This window comes from Silene latifolia, chromosome 4 (genome assembly GCF_048544455.1).
Source record: "Silene latifolia isolate original U9 population chromosome 4, ASM4854445v1, whole genome shotgun sequence".
NCBI classification, from domain to species: domain Eukaryota; kingdom Viridiplantae; phylum Streptophyta; class Magnoliopsida; order Caryophyllales; family Caryophyllaceae; genus Silene; species Silene latifolia.
Genome location: NC_133529.1, coordinates 89457074 through 89479714, shown reverse-complemented (window position 1 = coordinate 89479714; position 22641 = coordinate 89457074). Strand labels below are relative to the sequence as shown.

The 22641-nt window shown below is 37.8% G+C and overlaps 1 protein-coding gene and 1 long non-coding RNA gene across 2 annotated transcripts; one reads left to right on the top strand and one right to left on the bottom strand.

Annotated features, from left to right (window-relative positions):
- Nucleotides 1–1274: 1274 nt before the first annotated feature.
- On the bottom strand, nt 1275–2639 carry LOC141652327 (uncharacterized). Its single transcript, XR_012547146.1, has 2 exons — nt 2568–2639; nt 1275–1574 (listed from the first exon to the last, which is right to left on the bottom strand). It is a non-coding gene; the product is annotated as an uncharacterized LOC141652327 (long non-coding RNA).
- Nucleotides 2640–6781: 4142 nt separating this feature from the next.
- On the top strand, nt 6782–7615 carry LOC141651739 (protein FAR-RED IMPAIRED RESPONSE 1-like). Its single transcript, XM_074459438.1, has one exon. It carries the CDS (start codon nt 6782–6784, stop codon nt 7613–7615), a length of 834 nt encoding a protein of 277 aa, XP_074315539.1.
- The last annotated feature ends 15026 nt before the right edge of the window (nt 7616–22641 follow it).

Genomic DNA, 22641 nt, shown 5'->3' with positions numbered 1-22641 from the left:
TTTTCTTAACTTCGTTCATTAATTGATGATATAATGATCAAATTTGAACAAAATCGAATCGTTTTGTAAATTTATAAGGATCAAAATCAAGTATTTCGTTAGTTTAGGGTTTGAATTCGATCAAAACTGAGCAATTGAGCAATTTCGGAATTCGCGGTGTAAAATTTGTTGATTTTGTTAATTCATTCATTAATTGATTATAATTCATTCATTAATAAGGCTCAAATTGACGTTGCGACTTTAATTTCAATGGAGATTACGGACATTACAATAATCGGTGATAATCTCATTTGAAAAACAGTAATCTCCGTTTTTTCGCTATTTTATGAAGTTGTTTTGCTATTCTCCTGATTTTGTGAATATGTGAGGTTATATTGTGAATCTAAGAAGTTATTTCGTAAATCTGAGAAGTTATTTCGTGAATGTAGGCTATAATATCCTGAATTTGATCAAAAATAATCAATTTCGCCCTACTTATTATGGTATTATCACGATGTTGCAGTCTAACTCCCGACATCTGCAATGACTCCTCGATAATAGTGCTATTACAACAGGTATTCTGTTTTGTCCCTATTTTATGAATTTGAGACGTTATTTTGTTCTGGTTTTGTGAATTTGAGAGGTTATTTTGCGAATCTAGGAGCTAATTTTGTGCATCTGAGAGGTTATTTTGAAAATATAAACTGTTCTGGTTTTGTGAATCTGAGAGGTTATTTTGCGAATCTAGGAGCTAATTTTGTGCATCTGAGAGGTTATTTTGAAAATATAGACTGTTCTGGTTTTGTGAATCTGAGAGGTTACACTACTACAATATTGATCAAAAAGAACGGTCAAACACCGTTCTTAAAGGCATTTTGGACCGTCCTGTGGCCAAGCGTTCTCTTTTATATAAGAGCACGGTTGAAATAAAGTCAACCCGGTCTCTTTGTAATAACAACCAGAACGGTTACGCCACAGAACCGTGCTCTTTGATATATCTCAGAGAACAGTTGCTTGTAGTAACCGGTCTCTTTGATAAGGCAGGTCTCTTTGATAAAGATGTCGACTTTTTTGGCGCCTTTGCTCGACCTTTTCAAAGAGAATAGTTATGATGTACAACCGTCCTGGTTGTTAATTTCATATAGAGCGGGTTTACATGGAACCGTTCTCTTTGATCCTGACATTTTTTTTTATAAATATTTCTGTTTTTATAGTAACCCCTACACGATTGAATCGTATAGCTCATAAAAATTATACATATTACAATTCAGAAAATCCAGCAAGTTTTACGCAACAAATAACGTTCAAATTTAAATTGAATCCATAAAGACAAATCCTTGAAAAAGTATACAAAGTCCTATCATGTTTTTAAGAGCCAACAAATATCGAAGATACGCTACCTTATGGAAAGCATAAATTAAAAATCCCTCAATCCTCATCACTTAGTCGCATCCAAGTGCAACTTCCAAAAACTGTAATCATCATCTTCATCCACCATTGCTTTTAGGCTTAAATTAGAGTGCGAATTCAGCCCAAATATTCCGCACCTCGTCAATTTGCTCAACGGTGTATGTCTTTGGGACGTTAAGCATGAACTATATACACATGACACCCAAAAAATGTAGTTAATATACTATATATGATGTGTAAAGTAAAATAATTACTACCTAAGATGGAAATGCAAAAAACAACGAGATGCGAATGATTGAAATAAAGAAAAAAAAAACAGATGAAACTGTCAGGGCAAGAGCTAAATGCATGATAGCATGAGCCTTCTCAAAAGCAAGGATAACGGTTCAAATCAATTCTTAAAGCAAAACCAGAAGAGGTGCATGTATACTGTATTGTGGAAATTAATCCTGCCTTCATTCTACTAGCAAAAATAATACTCCGTATTAAGGAATTAGTGGTAGAAACGCAGACAGATAAATGTATGATAGCATGAGCCTTCTCAAAAGGAATATTACTTTACCTTAGGCACACATATCATAGACTTGAGTATTAATACTCAACAATTGCCAAGACGGCCATAGATTTTCAGCTTAAAAGAAACAGGTGCAAAACATCATAATATTGCAAAGCACGGACAATTGGACATGTGATCATGTATTCATGTTAGATACTCAGATAAGTTTATGTACTCCATAATAGAGTATGTAGGGTACTGAAGAGCCCATTCAGGTTGAATAATACTCTTCGATTCAAATAGGAGAAGAGAGAGTACCGAGAAAATAATGTAAAGAACTCGGGATTGTTCCTCTGTGAAAGAGAGTGCTCAGGCTATTTGTACTGGATAGGCCTTCCTTACAGGTTGATCAATACCATTGGATTCAGAAAAAGAGGAGGCATAATAGAATATCGTGACAGTTTTATAAGACACTTTCATCAAGGAACAGAGTGTCTGATGGCTGATGCTACTAGACTGTCTTGCAGGTTGACCAATACTCAATAATTCAGGTAACTTGGTAAGGGATGAGAGTTAATAGAAAAAACAGAAAAAAATAAAAGGAAAAATAATGACAGCGTAATTCCAGAAAACAGAGGATCCAAGAAGTAAACTGCAGAGACAACAAGAATGTGTAACTTACAGTTAGGATGCTTAAAAGAACAGATGAAATTGTCAGGGCAAGAGCTAAAGCAGAATTTGCACCCACAAGCCGATGTCACAAGAGAAGGAGTCAACATTAGTAGCTGGCACCTTAGTGTAATCAAGAGAATAAACAAGTGTGTTAATCACATACTCGTGTCAGTGCTACTCCACCATTTAGTGTTGTAGGCATGCAACCAAAAATAGCCATCCCTGATCAATCAGCCATTAAAGGGTGAGCACCATCTTACAGTCGAATCAAATGATTCTAAGACTCTAATATATAGTATATTAACTACATTTTTTGGGTGGTCCATAAGTTCACTAAAATACCTGCAACAATTTGAACTAAACTTGTTCAAATGGTTCATAAAAACAAGTGAACTAAATAAAATTCAAAATAAGAAATGGAATTTACTATTATGGCTATAAAAAAAAAAGTTTAGAGAGCTATTAATATTGGTAAAATCCATATTTGCAAGTAAAACATCATATTGGTCAAAACAGTTGAATCCAAATGTAATGAAGTTATGTTAATTCAACCATAAATAAGGGATGCAGCCAGTTTCGAGAGCTATTAATATTCATCATTGTGTCTGCTGCAGAGTATAACTCCCACCTAGCACAAATTACACAGCTTGGGTGGCAACAAGCTTAATGTTAATAGTATTGTTTCTTGTTCATCTTCTCAGGATATTTCATATGTATACATATCAGGGGAGTGGGAGTTTTTGCCGTATGTGATATGATTTGAATAACATACACAACTAAGCTAAGATAATGTCATTCAAATTATAAAGTACATAATTTTTATACTCACCGTAATACTATCCAAAATTTCTTGCCTCGTGACATCATCCACATCGTCCCAAGTTTCCACTACGCAACTAACATGCCTCCGAGCAGACGTAACACCAACCCAACTAGTAAACTTCATTCCCAGCGTACGTTCATGTCTGCAATCTATGCAATTCATCCCACTCCTTTTTAACCTTCCCTCCAAATCTATTATCTTCTCTGCCTATCACCACAATAATCATGTCCAACTTCTGTATTTCTAACACAGCTACCCATCCTTTTTAAGCACAAACACACATATATTCAATAAACCAAATTTAAACCAAAGTCGAATTAAATAGTCCGTGTCATTTACAATTACGCTTGAAATACCAACAATGATAAACATATTAATACTTTAACAAAATAAATAATTAAAATTGAGTCACTGAGCTCCTGCAAGGTTGCTTGGTGGTTGTGTTTTCTATCGGTAATCCGACTTAACAAGCACATAAATTACACTTAAAACTAATTAAAAGTAGGCCCTTGAATTGTCGAATCCAATATTACTACAATTTTTAAGAGTAAGAAAATCAGTAATCTATGGTGTACTAAATCACTTCAAGATCACAGAAACATGAGTTTGATGGTGATGATACCTGAAGTAGATCTTCAATTAGGACGGGGAAGATGAATAACAGTATGATTTCGATTATGAAATCCGTAATCTTCAATTAGGGTGGGAATGGGGATGATGATGGTGATCAATAGTACGTATTTGGGAAGATGAAGCAGTAAAAAGGGAAAAGTGAAATTGTTGGATGTGAAAAGTGAAAGGGTAAAGTGAATTAGGTTAAGAGAATAATGTGAACGGTATGTCAATTAGTCTTTAGGGATTTAAAAATGGAACGGCCACTGAATGAGACCGTGCTCTTTGTTTTATCAAGGAGAACGGTTTCAGATATTAACCGGTCTATTTTATATATTAAGACGGTTGGTCAAACCTAACCGTTCTCTTTGTTAATGTACGAGAACGGTTTGAACAAATAACCATTCTCTATTGGAATCCTATATGCCCGCCCAAACTAAAAATAAAAAAGAGACCAGTTCCACTATCAACCGTTCTTAAAGGGGCGTTCTCGTAGCCTTAAATTGTAGTAGTGTTATTTTGCGAATCTAGGAGCTAATTTTGTGCATCTGAGAGGTTATTTTGAAAAATATAGACTAATATCCCGAAACTTGGTTTGTGATAGAGGAACTTAGATGCTAATATTGTGAAACTTGATTTGTCAATCTCCTATGTTGCTCTTTTTGGCAAAACTTACTAATTGAACCGAAGAAACATCAATCTTTTATGAATTTGAGATGTTATTTTTTTGAGATTGTTTTGCTATTCTCATTATTTTGTGAATCAGATAGCTTATTTTGTGAATATACGAGCTAATTATGTGAATTTGATAGGTTATTTAGTGAATATAGACTATAAGATTATGAAGCTTGGTTTGTGGCAGAGATTGTTTAACATTGTCTATTTTGTGAATCAGAGTGCTTATTTTGTAAATATAAGAGCTAATTATTTGAATCTAGTAGGTTATCTATTGAAATATAGACTATAAGATCCTGAAACTTGGTTTGTGGCATAGATTATAAACCTTATATGCTAATATTGTGGAACTTTATTTGTTAATCTCCTATCTTGCACTTTTGGCTTATTTTGTGAATCTACAATTTTCAGTTGTTGATTCCAATGTTAATTGCGGTGAAGCTTCTACCTCTACTGTGTTAACAAGCCCTACAGTACCAACTATTTCCACACCTACTACTCTTATAACTTACACACCGAGTGGCAGCCAACAATGGATAAATAGGATTGATGAAAAGTTTACACCAGCGATTGGGAAAACATTTATTGACTTAGACTCGGCGATCTTTGTTTTTGAAACGTCGCTGTTGCTTGTGGTTTTAAATCAAGGAAATCTTCAAGCAAAAGGTTTCGTGATGATATTATCGAACAAAGTGCATGGTTTGCAATCGGGAAGGTCAGTAATAAGAAGAAAAGACGACCTGCCCTAACTGGTGTTGCGAAAAGGCGGATGAATCCGTTGCATCGAAATAACGAGAAATAGGTAGTACAAAGAGCAAACCGAACAAACCAACTGCTAAACGTAGGGTGAAAAAAGGTGGAGGAGAGGCAGAGAGTTCCAACAAAGGGTCAACCACAAGAATAACAAAGATTAGAAGGTGGGGCTGTCCAAAGAATGATAAAGTTCAAGTTCCATGAGAACAAGTACATGGTTGACGTGTTTATTGAGGGTCACAATCACCCGCTTGATGTTGTGAAAAATAAGGAATTTGAGAAACTTGCTGAAAATATCAATGAATTTCATATGCAAATGATTGTCAGCAATTCAAAAGCAAATGTTGGTCCTAGCTTAACACACCAACTATGCACTCAACAATTGGGTGGTTTTCAAAATGTCGGGGCAAATACAAGCAATTCAAAAATTTTCAGAGGGAAATGAAGTGTCTAATGAACAGTCATGATGGGGAAATGTTCAAATCACGCTTAGACACCCTAGCTGAAACAAAAGGGCTCCACTTTGTTTTTGAAAAAAATTCCAAGAATGCATTGACAAGGATTTTCTGGACGAATTGTGACATGCAAAGAGCGTATGCTCTGTTTGGGGATGGAGTTTCATACGACCCAACTTATGGTACAAACAAGTACAACATGACGTTCACGCCTTTCACGGGCATTGACCATCATAAAAGGTCAATCACATTTGCATGTGCGCTTATAGAACATGAAAACGATGAGTCATTCATGTGGGTATTTGACCGATTTCTGGCAAAATGCATGGGTGGGAAAGAGCCTAACTACATAATCACCGACGAAGACCCAGGAATAATTAAAGCGAGTTCGGTATGTTTCTGAAATTTGCAAATCGTACCTATTAACTTGTGAAACTTCATATTAAATTGTGAATCCTACATTTGTTTTGTTGATTCTAGTTGGCACTGGAAAATATGATGGTTGTAATAATTTGATTGGTTTTTTGTTTATGTGAATCGTAGTGCTTATTATGCGAAACTAGATCATGAATTTGTGAAACTGGGGTAAAAATATGTTTCACGTACTTATATCGCGAATAAGGCACAAAATTTATATAGTCTGAATCCGAGGATAAGACATGAGATTCACAAAATAACCCCCGTATTTACAAAATAAGCTATAGGATTCACAAAATAAGGTATATGATTTATAGTCCGAATATGAGGATAAGACTTGAGATTTACATAATAGTGCATCGTATGACTTTGTTATGTGAAACTGCGTGAATTTAGTTATTATAAAATGATGGTGACGGTCGATAATTTGATTTTGTTCATTGCGGCTAAGTTCAAAACAATAAACATCGGTTTTGCATGTGGCACATCATGAAGAAAATAACCGACAAGGTTGGGAGTAAAATTTGTAGAGATACCGACTTTTTAACCCGTCTGAACGGTGTTGTATGGGACGATGACCTGGAGCCCGGGGAATTTGAAGAGAAGTGGCTTAAAGTCATGAACGATTTCTCCTTGGAAGACAATACGTGGTTGAATGGGAAGTTCGCTGATAGACACACATGGATACCCGCTTATTTCAGAAATGTGCCAATGGGCGGTTTACTACGAACTACACAAAGGTCAGAGAGTGCTAATAGTTTCTTTAAGCGGTTTGAAAACAAATACGGGACATTAACTGAGTTCTTGGTGCGCTATGAAAGCGCCACTGACCACCAAAAGCACCTGCTGAAGCTCCGTGAAGAGGAGAATGCGAATTCAATCCCTGAAACACTGTATGGGTCAAAATGGGAGACACAAGCAGTGAGAAGCTATACCCATGCGATGTTCTATGAGTTCCAAAACCAGGTGAAGCTTTCAATAAATACCTGCAGTTTGGTTGGATACACTCCGCCAGATCCTGTGACGAACTTTGAAGTGTCGTTAGTTGAGGATGCAAAGAAAGGACTAAAATTTGCAGTTGAGTGCAGTAGAAGCACGAATGATGTAAGGTGCACATGTAAACAGTTTGAAAGGAGAGGTATTTTATGCAGTCACATCATTTGGGTTTGTTCGGGAAAGTTTAAGGACATACCTGATAAATATATTTTGCAAAGGTGGAGCAAGAATGCACTCAAAAGTGACGTTTATGATTGGAATGGGAATCTGTTAGAGAAATACAACAATACCGACAAAACAGATTGGAATGTCTGTGGTGTGGTCTGAGATTCGATTAATCGTTGGTATGCTCAAAAGGAAAGAAGAGTCGGATGTGAGAGAGTTTGCCAAGTTAATCAAGGAATTCAGGACAAAACTAGAGGGAAACACTCAACCGTTGACAAAACAACAACAGATTGAGCTTCTCTTTGGGCTGCAAGGTTCCGGAAGAAACCAACATCTTACCGCCTAATGTGTCTAGGAACAAAGGCTGTGGTAAACGGTTGGTGAGCAAGAAAAATAAGGCAATCAAGAAGGCGGAAAAAGCAAAAAGGTTGTGTGCTAACTAAGCGCAAGGGCAAGGGTAACCACGACAAAAGGAATTGTCCATATGATTTTGCAGACCTTCCTCCAGTGAATCAGGTTTGTATTCATCTACGCAACTACATCTGATATTATTCAAGTATTTTATTTATCTGTTTATCTTATTTTGAGAATCCCAGAGGTTGCTTTGTGAATCCCAGGTCTTAAGTTGTGAATCCTGGGTCTTGTTATGTGAATCACATATCTTTATTTGTGAATCACAGAAATGAGACTGATTGTATGTAGTAACCTGATATAATTCCTCACTTTGTAACATAAATGACAACAGTTGGCTTATATGAATGTGATTCACGTCGTGTCACCCAATTTTGCATGATCCTCACTTTTATTATTGTACATCTAATGTTTGTAAACATCTTTCTAATTCCAGCTCTGTCTTTTACGTAGGGAGAGCTAGCGGACGAAGAAGTAGAAGAGGAAGGGGATGAGGATGAAGAATGAAGGAAAGAGTCTTCTTAAGCCTTGAGAAATAGATATGATGATTGAAGAAGACACTGACAATTTTGAAAGGAGCAGTCTTTTAGTTTGGCAACATATTATTGGTTTCCAAAAATATGGACATCTTATTTGTTTATCTCATTTTTGTGAATCTGAGAGGTTCTTTTGTGAATGTAAGAGGTTGTTTTATGAATCTTAAATCTTAATATGTACAAAAGACCTGGAAATCTTATTTGTTGGTATTAATTTGTGAATCCTGGGTCTAATTTTCGCGATTATTAGGAAGATTCGTAATCTTATTAGAAAGGAACGGTCGACTGGCTAAACGGTCTTATTTTGTGAATGACACAATTTAAATATTATTTCATGAATCTTACCGTGTGAATGACAATATATAAATCTGAGGTCTAATATTGTGAATCGACTTGTTTTGTGAATCCATCTTTTGTGAATATCGTCTTTTTTTTTGAATCTCAGACATTCTTTTGTAAATCTCAGGTCTCATTTTGTCGACTTGTTTTGTGAATCCATCTTTTTGTGAATATCGTCTTTTTTTTTTGAATCTCAGACATTCTTTTGTGAATCTCAGGTCTAATTTTGCGAATCAGACGCTTTATAAATCATCCACGTCAAATTTCACAAATTCAAGCGACTAATCAATTCCATTGATTAAAATCAACTATTACAAAAGGAGATCTACTAAATAAGCAGATTAGCACCCAACTAAATGACTAATAACATATTCACTAGAATACTTGATAGATCCTGCATATACCATCTAATACTATACTAACATAATACTTGATTGTATCCACCACAAGTTAAATCCCACGCATAAGGGACAAATGCCTCCGACGAACCAACCGGAGATAAGTAAGTATACACTTTGCATAACACCCAAAACTCACAAAGAAAAGAATAAATGCTGTCCCGTTTCTACTACACGCTCACAAAGACAATCATGAAGAATAAATTCCCAACCAGAGAAGCATACACTGAAGAACGATCTCCCTGCTTCACATCATATCACCACCATAGACAAGCACATCTTGCTACTTATACTCCTATATCGAAAAACACATAAAATATTTCAAAATATATACACGGACAAGCATGGCTCGCTACTATTCAAAATATCGCGGATACTATGAATGAATGGGGATTTGATATGCAAAAGTTATTAAAGAACCGGGATCGCACCGTTCTAGTATTTGCATCCCATGAAAGTAGTTGCATCATTACGGACTTTCAAAATCGGCATTCTCTCGCAATTGTACGAAATTATAGTTGAAATTAATGAACAACACAGTTTCAAATACAGATTTCATGTATGTATACTTTGTTCAACTTGTTTCTTACCGATAATTGTCCGGATTCTCGCAATCACCGAGCTCACAATCCAACATACTCAAATACCTCAACACGTGAGCTCCACAATCAAAACTGAATGTAGTATAGTGTTCAACTGTTTAGTAAACAATATTTAATTTCCGTAAAGCGGACACATTAGGGAATAACTTACTTATTTGATTGTTGAGGAACTTTGAGAGTTATAACCCTGTGAGAGTGCAGAAACCGCATGGGATAATATGACGGGGAACTACTTGCCAAAATAGGAGATAATTTGGCCACCTGAAAATGTTTCGAGTTAATACTGATTGTACACTAAAAATGTTTTATATACTCTGATTCACAAACTGTCAAGGGTTAGATTAGGCAAATAATTAATACCGTGTCTATGGTTGTATTATGTACATCATAAGACCAGACTTTGTTGCTTGAGTTGAGGATGTAATTCGTTTTACTCTCCATATCGCATATACAAGCCCACCAATGTTTGTCTTTGATCAGGTATAAAACCTGATATAATAAAGATTAGTCTCCAATTTACAGCCCTACATGTCCGCCACAAAAAAAAAAAAAAAAAAAAAAAAAAAAAATATTGTGGAGGGACCAGACCTTTCGGATTGTGGCACCATTCACCGGTTTGTATGTCCCACTGATGTATTGATTCCAAATACAAGGGTTTTTCTTCTTTGTACAGTTCTACATACCACAAAAGGTGATTTTACAAACCATATCAATTTGGGATAATCAAGATACTTGAATATTAAAACAAGTTCAAAGCTACCCACGATGACAACGATGGCAAGTACGAGAAGATCCGTCGATGAAGTGTCGTCTTAATCCCAAACATATCAATCACCTAAAAAAACAATATTAGGAATGAAACAAAAGATTACAGATAATACAATGAAATGAACGCTGATAGTAGTCTACTTACTTGATCCATAACCCACTGGCGCGGTCTAAGCGTAGATAAAGCCGCTCGTGTGACTTCCATCCACTCAGTACACACCATAGCCTCGCTGTAGTAAGGCACATTAAGAAACATTACTAGAATTATCCAAAATAAAAATAAAAATTAAAGTAAAGGGGCAAGGGAAAAGCACAAAAAAATAAAAGTAAAGGGGAAAAATACTTACTATGTGACATCTCTTCCTTTGCGGTGCCAAATAAACTTCACAAGGTCGTCTTCAGAATAAGGTAGACGCCGGTAGCCCCCGACAAATATTAATAAGACAGACTTAAGATCTCGTGATTCACAAATCAAGATCTTTGATTCACATAATAAGACCCACGATTCAGAAATTAAGAACAACAGATAAAACCAATAATAACATCTAAGATTCACAAAACATGATTAATAAGGGAATGGGTCATACATAGGCACACAATTCCACTCTTCTGCACTTCGTTCGACAGTAGCTTTCAACATGTTGTCACCGGAGGTCATAATTCGAAGGCATAACTTCAATGCATAGAGTTTCAGTTGACTTACCTATAAATGCAAAACAAAAAGTCCTTATAATTATTCCAAAGTTCACGAACTCGGCCCCAGTTTTCAGAAATTAACTCCAGTGTCCGACAAATCTAACTCTCGAGTTCACAAGGTTAAGTAAAGGTATCTTACAGAAGTTATAATTAAAGGACAGTCAGTTTTGTTCCCTTTGTAATGCTCCAACAGGTGAAACAAATAGACGCCGGTATCCATTTCACCAGACTTCAAAATTGAAGGAGGGATAAACAACTCAGGCATCATGTCGCCCATCACTGCGAATCTTGGTGAAACCCAATTAATGAGCCTGTCTTTCTGCACAGACACAACCTAAATTAGCACTTAATTATGTGGATGTGTTACATGCTTGTCAAACACTTTGATCGTGAATTCACGAAAAAAAAGTAAATTCACAGCTTTGCATAACCAGAAATGGAGGAAAAGACGCACCGTAGGTTGCACATAATCAGAATAGTTAACATCTACTCCATTCATAAGGTGGATGACTGTCAATTTATTCCATCGAAGGTCGAAACAAAAGAAGAACGGTGGGCATGATGTAGACATGATTGGAGTGCAAATCTGAAAACAAGACAAGATGAAATGAAAAGAAGAACATAAAGATGAAAATAGGTTTCACAAAACATAATAACACCAAACCAAAACTTACTAATTGAATCAAGAAACATCAATATTTTCCAGACAACCCGGGGAACTAACACCGTCATTGGAGTATGGAACAAATAAACGAACAGGGGAATCCGGTGATTTCAACTTCTCATTACTTGTTTAGGATCTCACACCAAATATTTACAAATTGAAACATACTCGATCACCTTCAGGTATAGTCCTCAACATGCTCCTTGTCAATCTCTGAGTGTTACTTTGAAAAAGAATATCACTGCACTCAACAATCAAAACAATCAGATTCGCAAAACAAGCCGTCAGATTCGCAAAACAGTCTATTGGATTCACAATATAAGCCCTACCATTTATAAATTGTCTGATTCACAAAATGAGACTTGAGATTTACAAAACAAGTTCATAGTCAAATACCTTTGTTCTACTGTTGAGCAAAGCCCGAAATCCAACAGTATTTTCTCCTCCCTATTAAAAGCAGTAATAACACTAATGTTTCTTTGGAGATACGGAGATCGATAGGCAGCAGCTGGAATTATCTCTCTTCTAGGACGCACAATAGCAGGAGTATTGACATCAACATTATTGACATCAACATGATCAGAAACTGATGGTACCGATAATGTAGGAAATCTGGTTCCCTCATCCTCTTCCCTCTGACACTGATCTATTCTTTCCTCACCTTGTATGCTTTCCTCACCTGGTCCCTCTTATTCTCGCTTTCCGCACGGACCGGTGGTTTCATCACCGACAAACGGTTTCCATGACGACGACGAATGTAATGGTGAGTGACCAATGGTTTTTCGAGGCAATTGCTCGATTCTTCCACACACGATTTGGAGATGGTGGACGGACGACTGGAATCATTGGAGTATCAGGTAAATCAATAACAATTGGGGTTTCGGCTAGTTCGACAACCGGTGTTGGTGTTGGCGGGGCCGAGGATCAATAGATCTGTCTTCTTCAGAAGACAAAAAATGATCGTCGTCTGCTAGCAGCCTCCACCGTGGGCAATCTGATGGGGTTGGCAATCTTGGTTTAAGACGTTTCCGAATGGGTTTGCTGGTCACTTTGGGATCTGGTGCACGAATCGGTACAAAAGTGTCATCCATAATTTCTAATGCCGCATGTAAATCAGCGTCGGACCATCCACCCATCCTGTCCACATCGTCATTAACAACGTGATCATTCTCCACAACATTCGCTGCAATGGATAACGTGTTTCCAACGATATTATTGACCACGTTGTCCAAATTCAGTTCACCGTCCTCATCCTTCTTAGCATCCTCATTATTACCCATCTCTATATTTTCCTCCTTATTCCCATCATCGGCATTTTCTTCATCCCCAACATTCTCATCAAACTCATCCTGTTGGGATGAAATATACCCGTCCGCAATACCATTAACGGCTGCCACCATAGTAGAGACCGCTGCTGAGGAAGGTAGCTTGATCGTAGCTTGAATAGCAAGAGATCTGTAGCTAGCGAAAGCTGCAGCCGCTACCTTTGCGGCTTCAGCAAGTTTGTGAACAATCTCATACTTACTGTCACTAAGGCCATCAGTTTCCTTGTCACCGCAATGTGGAATATCAGACCCTATATCTGGTTTGCCTTCTTCGTGGTATTGGATGGTTGATTTGGACTGAACATGCTCAAGCTTTGTGACCGGTGGCTGAGGTGCGGGTGCGAGTGTGTGGTAGCTCATGCCAAGGGAAGGCTCCACAGAACCTTGACCGAAACCTTTTTTTGCCTTCAACTCCTGTTTAATTCTTTTTGCAATTTTTTCTTTCGTCCAATTACAACAAGTTGGAAACTTTCTTACGACCAATCTTGATTTGTAGACGAAACGGTCCAAGTAAATGTACACGAGCACCATAATGGGTCCACCAAAAAAATTATCTCCTTTCAAGCGTTTGACATCTCTCCACTCCTCCTTTTGCCAAGACTCAACTTGGTCACCAACTTCGTTTGATGAAATTGCACCAATTGAATTCGGAATCGATGAAGTATCACCTAAACTTTTTAAAATCCTCAAACTTGCGCGATTCCCTTGCACACCACCCAACAGAGACGAGAATATGTAAACGATGAAATTTCGTTTAAAGTCATCTCCACCATCTTTCTGCATGGATAACTTGTTCAAGACGTGGTGATCATCGATATATTTGTGTGGATATTGCTTTCGGAAGTTTTCCAACGTAGCTAAATAAGCAGGACACTTATCCACATGTGACGCTTCCTCAACGGGTCTTGAACCCATTGGAATGCTCATGCAAAGATGGATGTCCTCCTCTAATACAGGGAGTTTTTTTGTCAAATAACCATCCCTTTGCTGGGTTGTAATTTGACACTAGCCAATAAGCAAGGTCCCCGGGAACCTTGTCTGTTTCAATCATTAACAGACCGCCAAAGCCCATGTCTTTTATAGCTTGAATCTGTTGATCGCTCGGTGGATTTTTCGTATCTTTCAGAAAGTTGTACAACCCTTTTGGCGACATTCGAGTCCTCACTGTAGGCAGTCCCTCTGTACGCACCCTCTGTTTTTTTGCTGGCGGAGGAGCGGCAGCTTGCTCAACAACCGCCTGTGATGGTCGCTTCATCTTGTAGCCTGTTTCACAATAATCATCTTTAGCGTCACAAAATAAGCTGAAAGGATACACAAAAATAAGAACTAAGATTTATATAGTCTATTTTGGGGGGGATAGGACCTGAGATTCACAAAATAACTCTCCAGTTTCACGAAATAACCTCAAGGATTCTTTTCAATAAGACATAAGATTTATATAGTCTGAATGTGAGGAGAAGACCTGAGATTCACCATATAACTCCCCAGTTTCCCAAATTAACCTCTATGATTCACAAAATAAGGCATAAAATTTATATAGTCTGAATCCAGGGATAAGACCTGAGATGCACAAAATAAACCCCCAGTCTCACAAAATAAGCTATAGGATTCAAAAATAAGCTATATGATTTATAGTCTGAAACTGTTCTTGATCTAACGCCAAGACCAAAAGACACCCTAGGAGGGGACGGGTGAACCCTTTTTTGGGGGATGGGGTTAACAGTAGGGGCCGGGTGTCCTAAAACGGGACGGGAAAGGGTTTAGGGTTGGATTAGGCGGATCCGCGTCGCGGATCCGCCTAATCCAACCCTAAACCCTTTCCCTTGTACATAGTCATTCGACCAACGCCAAGACCAAAAGACACCCTAGGAGGGGACGGGTGAACCCTTTTTTGGGGGACGGGGTTAACGGTAGGGGCGGGTGTCCTAAAGCGGGACGGGGAAGGGTTTAGGGTTGGATTAGGTGGATCCGCTGCACGCGGATCCGCCTAATCAAACCCTAAACCCTTTCCCTTGTACATAGTCATTCGACCAACGCCAAGACCAAAAGACACCCTAGGAGGGGACGGGTGAACCCTTTTTTGGGGGACGGGGTTAACGGTGAGGGGCCGGGTGTCCTAAAACGGGAAGGGAAAGGGTTTAGGGTTGGATTAGGCGGATCCGCGGCGGATCCGCCTAATCCAACCCTAAACCCTTTCCCTTGTACATAGTCATTCGACCAACGCCAAGACCAAAAGACACCCTAGGAGGGGACGGGTGAACCCTTTTTTGGGGGACGGGGTTAACGAGAGGGGCGGGTGTCCTAAAGCGGGACGGGGAAAGGGTTTAGGGTTGGATTAGGCGGATTCGCTGCCGCGGATCCGCCTAATCCAACCCTAAACCCTTTCCCTTGTACATAGTCATTCGACCAACGACAAGACCAAAAGACACCCTAGGAGGGGACGGGTGAACCCTTTTTGGGGGCGGGGTTAACAAAGTAGGGGCGGGTGTCCTAAAACGGGACGGGAAAGGGTTTAGGGTTGGATTAGGCGGATCCGAGGCGGTAGCGGATCCGCCTAATCCAACCCTAAACCCTTTCCCTTGTACATAGTCATTCGACCAACGACAAGACCAAAACACACCCTAGGAGGGGACGGGTGAACCCTTTTTGGGGGACGGGGTTAACAGTAGGGGGCCGGGTGTCCTAAAACGGGACGGGAAAGGGTTTAGGGTTGGGTTAGGCGGATCCGCTACCGCGAATCCGCCTAATCCAACCCTAAACCCTTTCCCTTGTACATAGTCATTCGACCAACGCCAAGACCAAAAGACACCCTAGGAGGGGACGGGTGAACCCTTTTTGGGGGACGGGGTTAACAGTAGGGGGCCGGAAATGTCAACGGGGCATGAAGTTATTATTGAAGTTATTATTGAAATTGTCATTTGAAGTTATTATGAAACAATATGGAACGCAAGGATTCACAAAAAACAAAGAACACAAAGCAAACTTCATTAATAAAACATAGTAGTCATACATTATATTTATAAACTATCGACAATAGAACACGGCAAACAAGATAGCAAGTTCAATGCCGAAAATTACAAAGATAGTATTTTAGGAAAAGGGATACAAATGTAGGCTATAGGTCCATAATAGAAGGTAAATCAATAGAACATGCATCTATACAATTGCGTAATAAGTTGACAAATAGCAATTGCGGTGGCTCGTTCATGAGACATCATTTGGAGGTAAAGAACGTAAGTTCTCATAAATTGTAGCGCGATCAATAGCATTCAGAAGGTTCATGGCACTTTGATGGTTATATTGGTGAAAATGAAGGATGAATTTAGCTGACATATTATCGGTCGAAAGAAACATTTGCACGTTTGGAATATTAGGTTAGCACCCCTATGAATAATTAGAATACCCTCCACATGGTTGATTTCAAGAGAAAGCCAATATGCAGCGTTACACCGGGAGCATTGGGATGAATAAGAAATAATCGAGACCAATTCCGACACACAATAGCCATATTTGCCTTGTCTTCAAAGGCATCAAGTTTAGAAAATATATTATGCATAACTCCTTGAATATTGAAAATGTAGAATGTTGTGAGTGATAGCGAGGGAAGATAATTTAACTTCGCCAAATCGCCTTCCTTAAAAGACAAACTGATTGCGTTTTGTTTTTGACAGACATAAGCTACACGAAATGACGATTCGTCTTCTTCAAAAGCATTAACGACACACCCTTTGCACCAAGACTCCATAATTCACTAAAAATAATAATAGGAACGCATAGTAGGTTAGTAACTAAATGAATAAGTTTCACAATGGCAGATCTAGGTTTCACAACAACTACTCCAAGATTCACAAAATCAAGTATACGATTCACGTAATTATGAATCAACATTACAAAGATCGAGAGACAATGAAATCTCATCAAGTGCATGCCAACTAAATTATTATGAAAGTTGTATTCGAAGTTATTATGAAAGATAGATGCTCGAGGATTGACAAAATAAAAGGAAAATAAACTTGATTAATAGAACATAGTATTCATACATTATGTTGATACAACATCCGAAATAGAAAACTACTGATTACATATTTATACAAGGGTGCCTTAGCAAGTATACAAAAGTAAGATTAAATACTAACGGTGATAGACCTAAGTACACCGACCGACAACTAAACATAATAGGTTCATTTGAAATATAATTTAGTAGCTACATCCCTATCACGCAAGGGTACAACTTTAAGTCCTACAACTATGTTCATAAGGTATTCTTGTCCTCATATTCAGCTGCAACAGATAATTCCTTGTGTTGTATTATAAGGGCATTGTAGGCAAGCTTTATTTAGATGTACAAGAAAGCAAATATATCAAAGATGAAGATGAGGACGATGAAGATAATCGATCCCTCAAAAACAAGTCTTTCTCATGGCATATATGTTACGCCATATCCCACCATTTGGTGTTGCTCATTTAGCCGAAACCGTCACAACTAGAAGGCGGGCTAAATGAGCAACACAAATGTTGGGATATGGCGAAAAATATAGGTCGTGAGAAAGGCTTGTTTGTAGGGATCGATCTTCATCGTTATCATCTTCATCTATGATACATATTCTTTCTACTAGTACATGGAAAGAAAGGTAACCTAAAATTCCGTTTTAATACAACCCAAGGAATTGTACAGATGAGGCAGAGTTTGAGCATAGTAATACCTTAAGAACACATTTGTAAGACTTAAAAGTGTACCCTTGCGTGATAGGGAATGTAGCTACTAAATTATATTTCAAATGACCAGTAATAGTCCCTACGATCGACAAAGTCTGTCCGGCAAGATAGCATATCCATGTAATGAGCTCAAACTTGCCTCTTCAAAGATATCGACTACCCGACCCGTACACCAAGTGTCCATAGTTGGCAACGTATACGCAGAGACAGAGCAATTGACCTAGGCATATAAATAACTAAAACAGTTCAGACAAAAATAAATGAAAATAACTAAAACATAATAAGTAATACATTTCATACACATACACAAAATGTCATGTTTCGTATAAGTACATTCCAGATAAGTAGGATTAAAAGCCATATCAAAACAAGGTAAAGCATTCAGATGAAGTTTTACAAACGACCAACTATGGACAAAGTGGTCTATAGGTTTCGCAAGATAAGGTCTATGCTTCAGACAAGCATTCACATAAACTCATCATAAAAAGATTACAATCATGAGGCAGGTTAACTTCCTGCATTATAATGAGAATGATTCGCAAAATATTCCACCAGATTCACAAAATATTCCACCAGATTCACAAAAACGACTCCAAAATTCACAAAATTAACTCGGGTTTAACAACAACACATCAGACCAATATTCACAATATCACCTCCAAGTTTCATGATACACAAACACAGGTTTAACTTCCTGCATTATAATGAGAATGATTCACAAAATATTCCACCAGATTCACAAAATATTCCACCAGATTCACAAAAACGACTCCAAAATTCACAAAATTAACTCAGGTTTAACAACAACACATCAGACCAATATTCACAATATCACCTCCAAGTTTCATGATACACAAACACAGAACTATGTCGACATTGCAGAATCAACAGAGCACCACAACAACAACAACAAAAAAGCACAATATTAACAAAAACGAAACATATTAAGCAATGAACAATGAGAAAAACCTAATAAACAAAAATTGACGAAGTAAGTATTGAAGAGAGCGACCAGGACATACAAATAGTAGATCGAAAATGCTCAAAATTGATTTTGTTGCGTTAAATCGATCGGATAATTCTTCGAGGATGATTAAAACCTGCATTATAATGAAAATGATTTAGTAATACATTATCGAAAAAAATAGTAGATTGAAAAGCGTCTGAAAATAGTAGATCTACAATAATTGATCGAAAATGAAGAAAAATAGTGATACGAATGAGAATATCACATACCTAGATCCGAAAAAGGACGACCGAACAGAGATGATGATGATGATGACGATCGCGATCAAAATATCGGATGATGAACTGCGTGTGATTGATTTATGATGAACGAAGTTAATCGAAAAACGGTAGTTGTTGAGTGTTGAGAGTAAAGCGAGTAAATGAGTGAAAGACAGAGATAGGGAGAGAGAGAGAGAGAGAGTAGAGAGAGAGTAAAATGTCGTAAATGAAGTTGTTGGCTGGCATTTGCTTTGAGTGTATGATTAAATAGGGACACGTGGCGATCATCAAAAGTGCGTCTATAGTTATTAGATCTGACGGTTTAGAAGGTGTCCAGCCGCCTCACCCTAAGAAGGGTGCCTCACATGATTCAATCTCTCTCTCTATATATATATATATATATATAGGTGGGATCCGGTGAGAACGCACTAGATACATTAGAATATATATAAAATGTGCACTTTTTTATTTTTTTTATTTCACCAAATCTCATATACACTTTTAACTAATAGGTACACTTTTTACCAAAATTCTATATACGCATTTTAAGAATGTAGATACACCTTTTTTTTTTTTTTTACCAAATCTCATATACACTTTTAACTAAAGTAGGTACACTTTTTACCAAAATTCTATATACGCATTTTAAGAATGTAGATACACTTTTTTTTTATTATTTTTTTTTACCAAATCTCGTATACACTTTTAACTAAAGTAGGTACACTTTTTACCAAAATTCTATATACACATTTTAAGAATGTAGATACACTTTTTTATTCTAGGTACAATTTTTAAGTGAATTCTATATACACTTTTTTTTATCCTAGGTACACTTTTGACTTTCATTCTATGTACATTTTTTAAAGAATGTAGATACACTTTTTGCTAGCATAGGTACAATTTTTTGATAGATTTTTTTTTTAACCAAATGTCATATATGCTTTTTTTTTTTTTTGCAAAATGAAATAGATACATTTTTTTCACATAAATTTTAGATACACTTTACAATAATGTAGTTACACTTTTTCCGATCCTAGGTACACTTTCCCCAATCTTCACCGTGGTAACCGCAGTGACGGAGACGTAAACTACAACGCTAATATATATCACCTTTTATTTCACTCCACTACCCACAATTTGAATTAAAAACACTAATATTAGTACTAGTCACTTTTCTTGCCTATTAATTCATGATTTACAAGTCAAAATTTAACTAACAAACAAAACACTTTTTACATAAAATGTAAACATGTCCTTTGTCGAATTTGGTGACCAACCTTGAAAAATGATTAAGATAAACACCGAAATGTGAACACCAATCATACAAGATCCTACATTTTCAAGTTAAGATATACGGAGTAGCTCATAGCTTCAGTTAACCAGCTCTATTCTGAAATCATAAGAAATTATTCACCGCGAAGGAGTGCAGGCAGTCCGGGATATATCAGACGGAAAGTTTACGGATCAGTAGATAGGCTTCCCCCTAGGCCCAGCCCATGATATATCATTCTTTACTTTCACGGCTAAAATTAGTACCCCTTTATCAGTAAATAAAACTGAGAGCTATAAATCTCACCATAGCCAAAATAGTCGAGATCTGAAGAAGGATAACCCAGATTTGAAGCTCGAAAAATGACGGTTCGAAATGTTGATTGGATTTCATGGAACTGAGCTGGCATTAGGGAAGTTCTTGACGGCGATTTGAGATGTTGGAGATGCGCGATGTCGGTTGATGCCGGCAACGGTCAGGTGCACGTGCGCGGTGACTGCGGCGTCAAGGTTTGTAGCGTCGCGTGGTAGGAGAAAGCTCAGAAATGTTGCTTCGTCGCCGGAGTTGTTGCCGATCGTTGCCGGAGATGATGACAGGTAGGTGGCGACGGCAGGGTGGTAGGTGGTGATGGGGGAATTTGAAGGGTGGTTAGGTTTTGAGGAAGGATTTTGATTGAGAGAGAATGAGAATTGAAAAGTTTGGTTGTGACAAATAAGGACGCGCGCGTGAAGTTTTATTATAAAGGTCGTTCTCACCGGATCCTACATCTATATATAAATATATATATATATATATATATATATATATATATATATATATATATATATATATATATATGGTCGAGATCCAGTGAGAACCACTAGTATAATGAGAACTGTGAGAACCATTCACAACCCTTAGATCTCTAATTATACTAGACGACTGAACTGAGTCACCCCCCAAAATTTCGCGCATCCCCCAACCCCTCCAAACATAATTCATTTTCCAATTTTCCTTTCTCTCTCATATTTCTTTCTCTCTCTTCGACCATCAAGCTCCGCTCAACCGCAATCGGCCACCACCTGTCCTCGTCGCTCACTGATGCAACACTTATTCTTCTCTTTTGCGTCCCCTGCTGCGACGCACACCTCTACCATCACCGCATGTCCGAGCTCCGCCGCTTACTGCTGCGATGACTGCCATCCTCACCTCCACCTCCGCCGTCCCCTGTTATGGCGACCATCGCAACAAACCAAATCCATATCACTGTTATTTGTTCTCACACTTTCGGTGTCGATTTGCTGCTTCGAGTTGATTTTAACACAGCTATTGCATCGAATCCGAGTGTGTTATTGTTCTAATTGATTCAAGGAGGGTTAAATTGGCATCCTATCTCCAATTTCAGGTGTCTTCTAATCCCTAATTGCTTTAATTGGATCAATTTGTTGAATTTGTGAAATTAGGGCTTGAGAAATTCGTTCTTTGGGTTCAATTAGTTCAAGTTATGGTCGACTTCTAGAGGATGATTTACTCAGCATTAATTTTTTTAATTAATTGCTGGTTGTTCTCCCATATACATCTGTAAATTTTTTAATTAATTGTGTCAGTATATGCATTAGTTAACATGGAACTAGTTGATCCAATCTATCACCCAACTGTCCATCTTAAATCTGAATAATTATACTCTCTGCACCTCATGTGCAATTCTCTAGAGAGCAAAAAACATTGCTGGAATGACAAAATCCTCGTCATCCTCGTCGCCTTTGTCGTCATCATCTATACATGGTCCATGGTCCATCTACAAGCTTTTCTTTCTATATCTCTTATTTGTACACTTTTTATGTCTTCCTACCTATTATTCAACAAGCCCGCCTCAGCTCCGACCTTAATTATGCGAAATACCCTCCAAAATCCCGGTTTTATGCTCAAAGCGTTTGTTTCTGAACTGCCCAGGTCGTATAACTATGGGCTTTTACAGGATATTCAGACTTGAGTCGATTATTGGGAAGAAATTCCAGGCCTTATCCGAGTAGATTTCGATGCTAATTTAGGTGTTAAATTTGCTAGCTTGCTGGAGATGTGCGAATTCTGGGGTCACTTTGGCTCGACTCCTGCTATGTCGAGTCATTGTGCAGGTATGAGTTTTTAGCAAACTTAATGCATTAATCTGAGACTAAAACTGAAATAATAATCAATTTCCACTTCCAATTGCAAGGGAAGTGAAGTAGCAACTTGAATATTCTTCATGTTTCTTCCC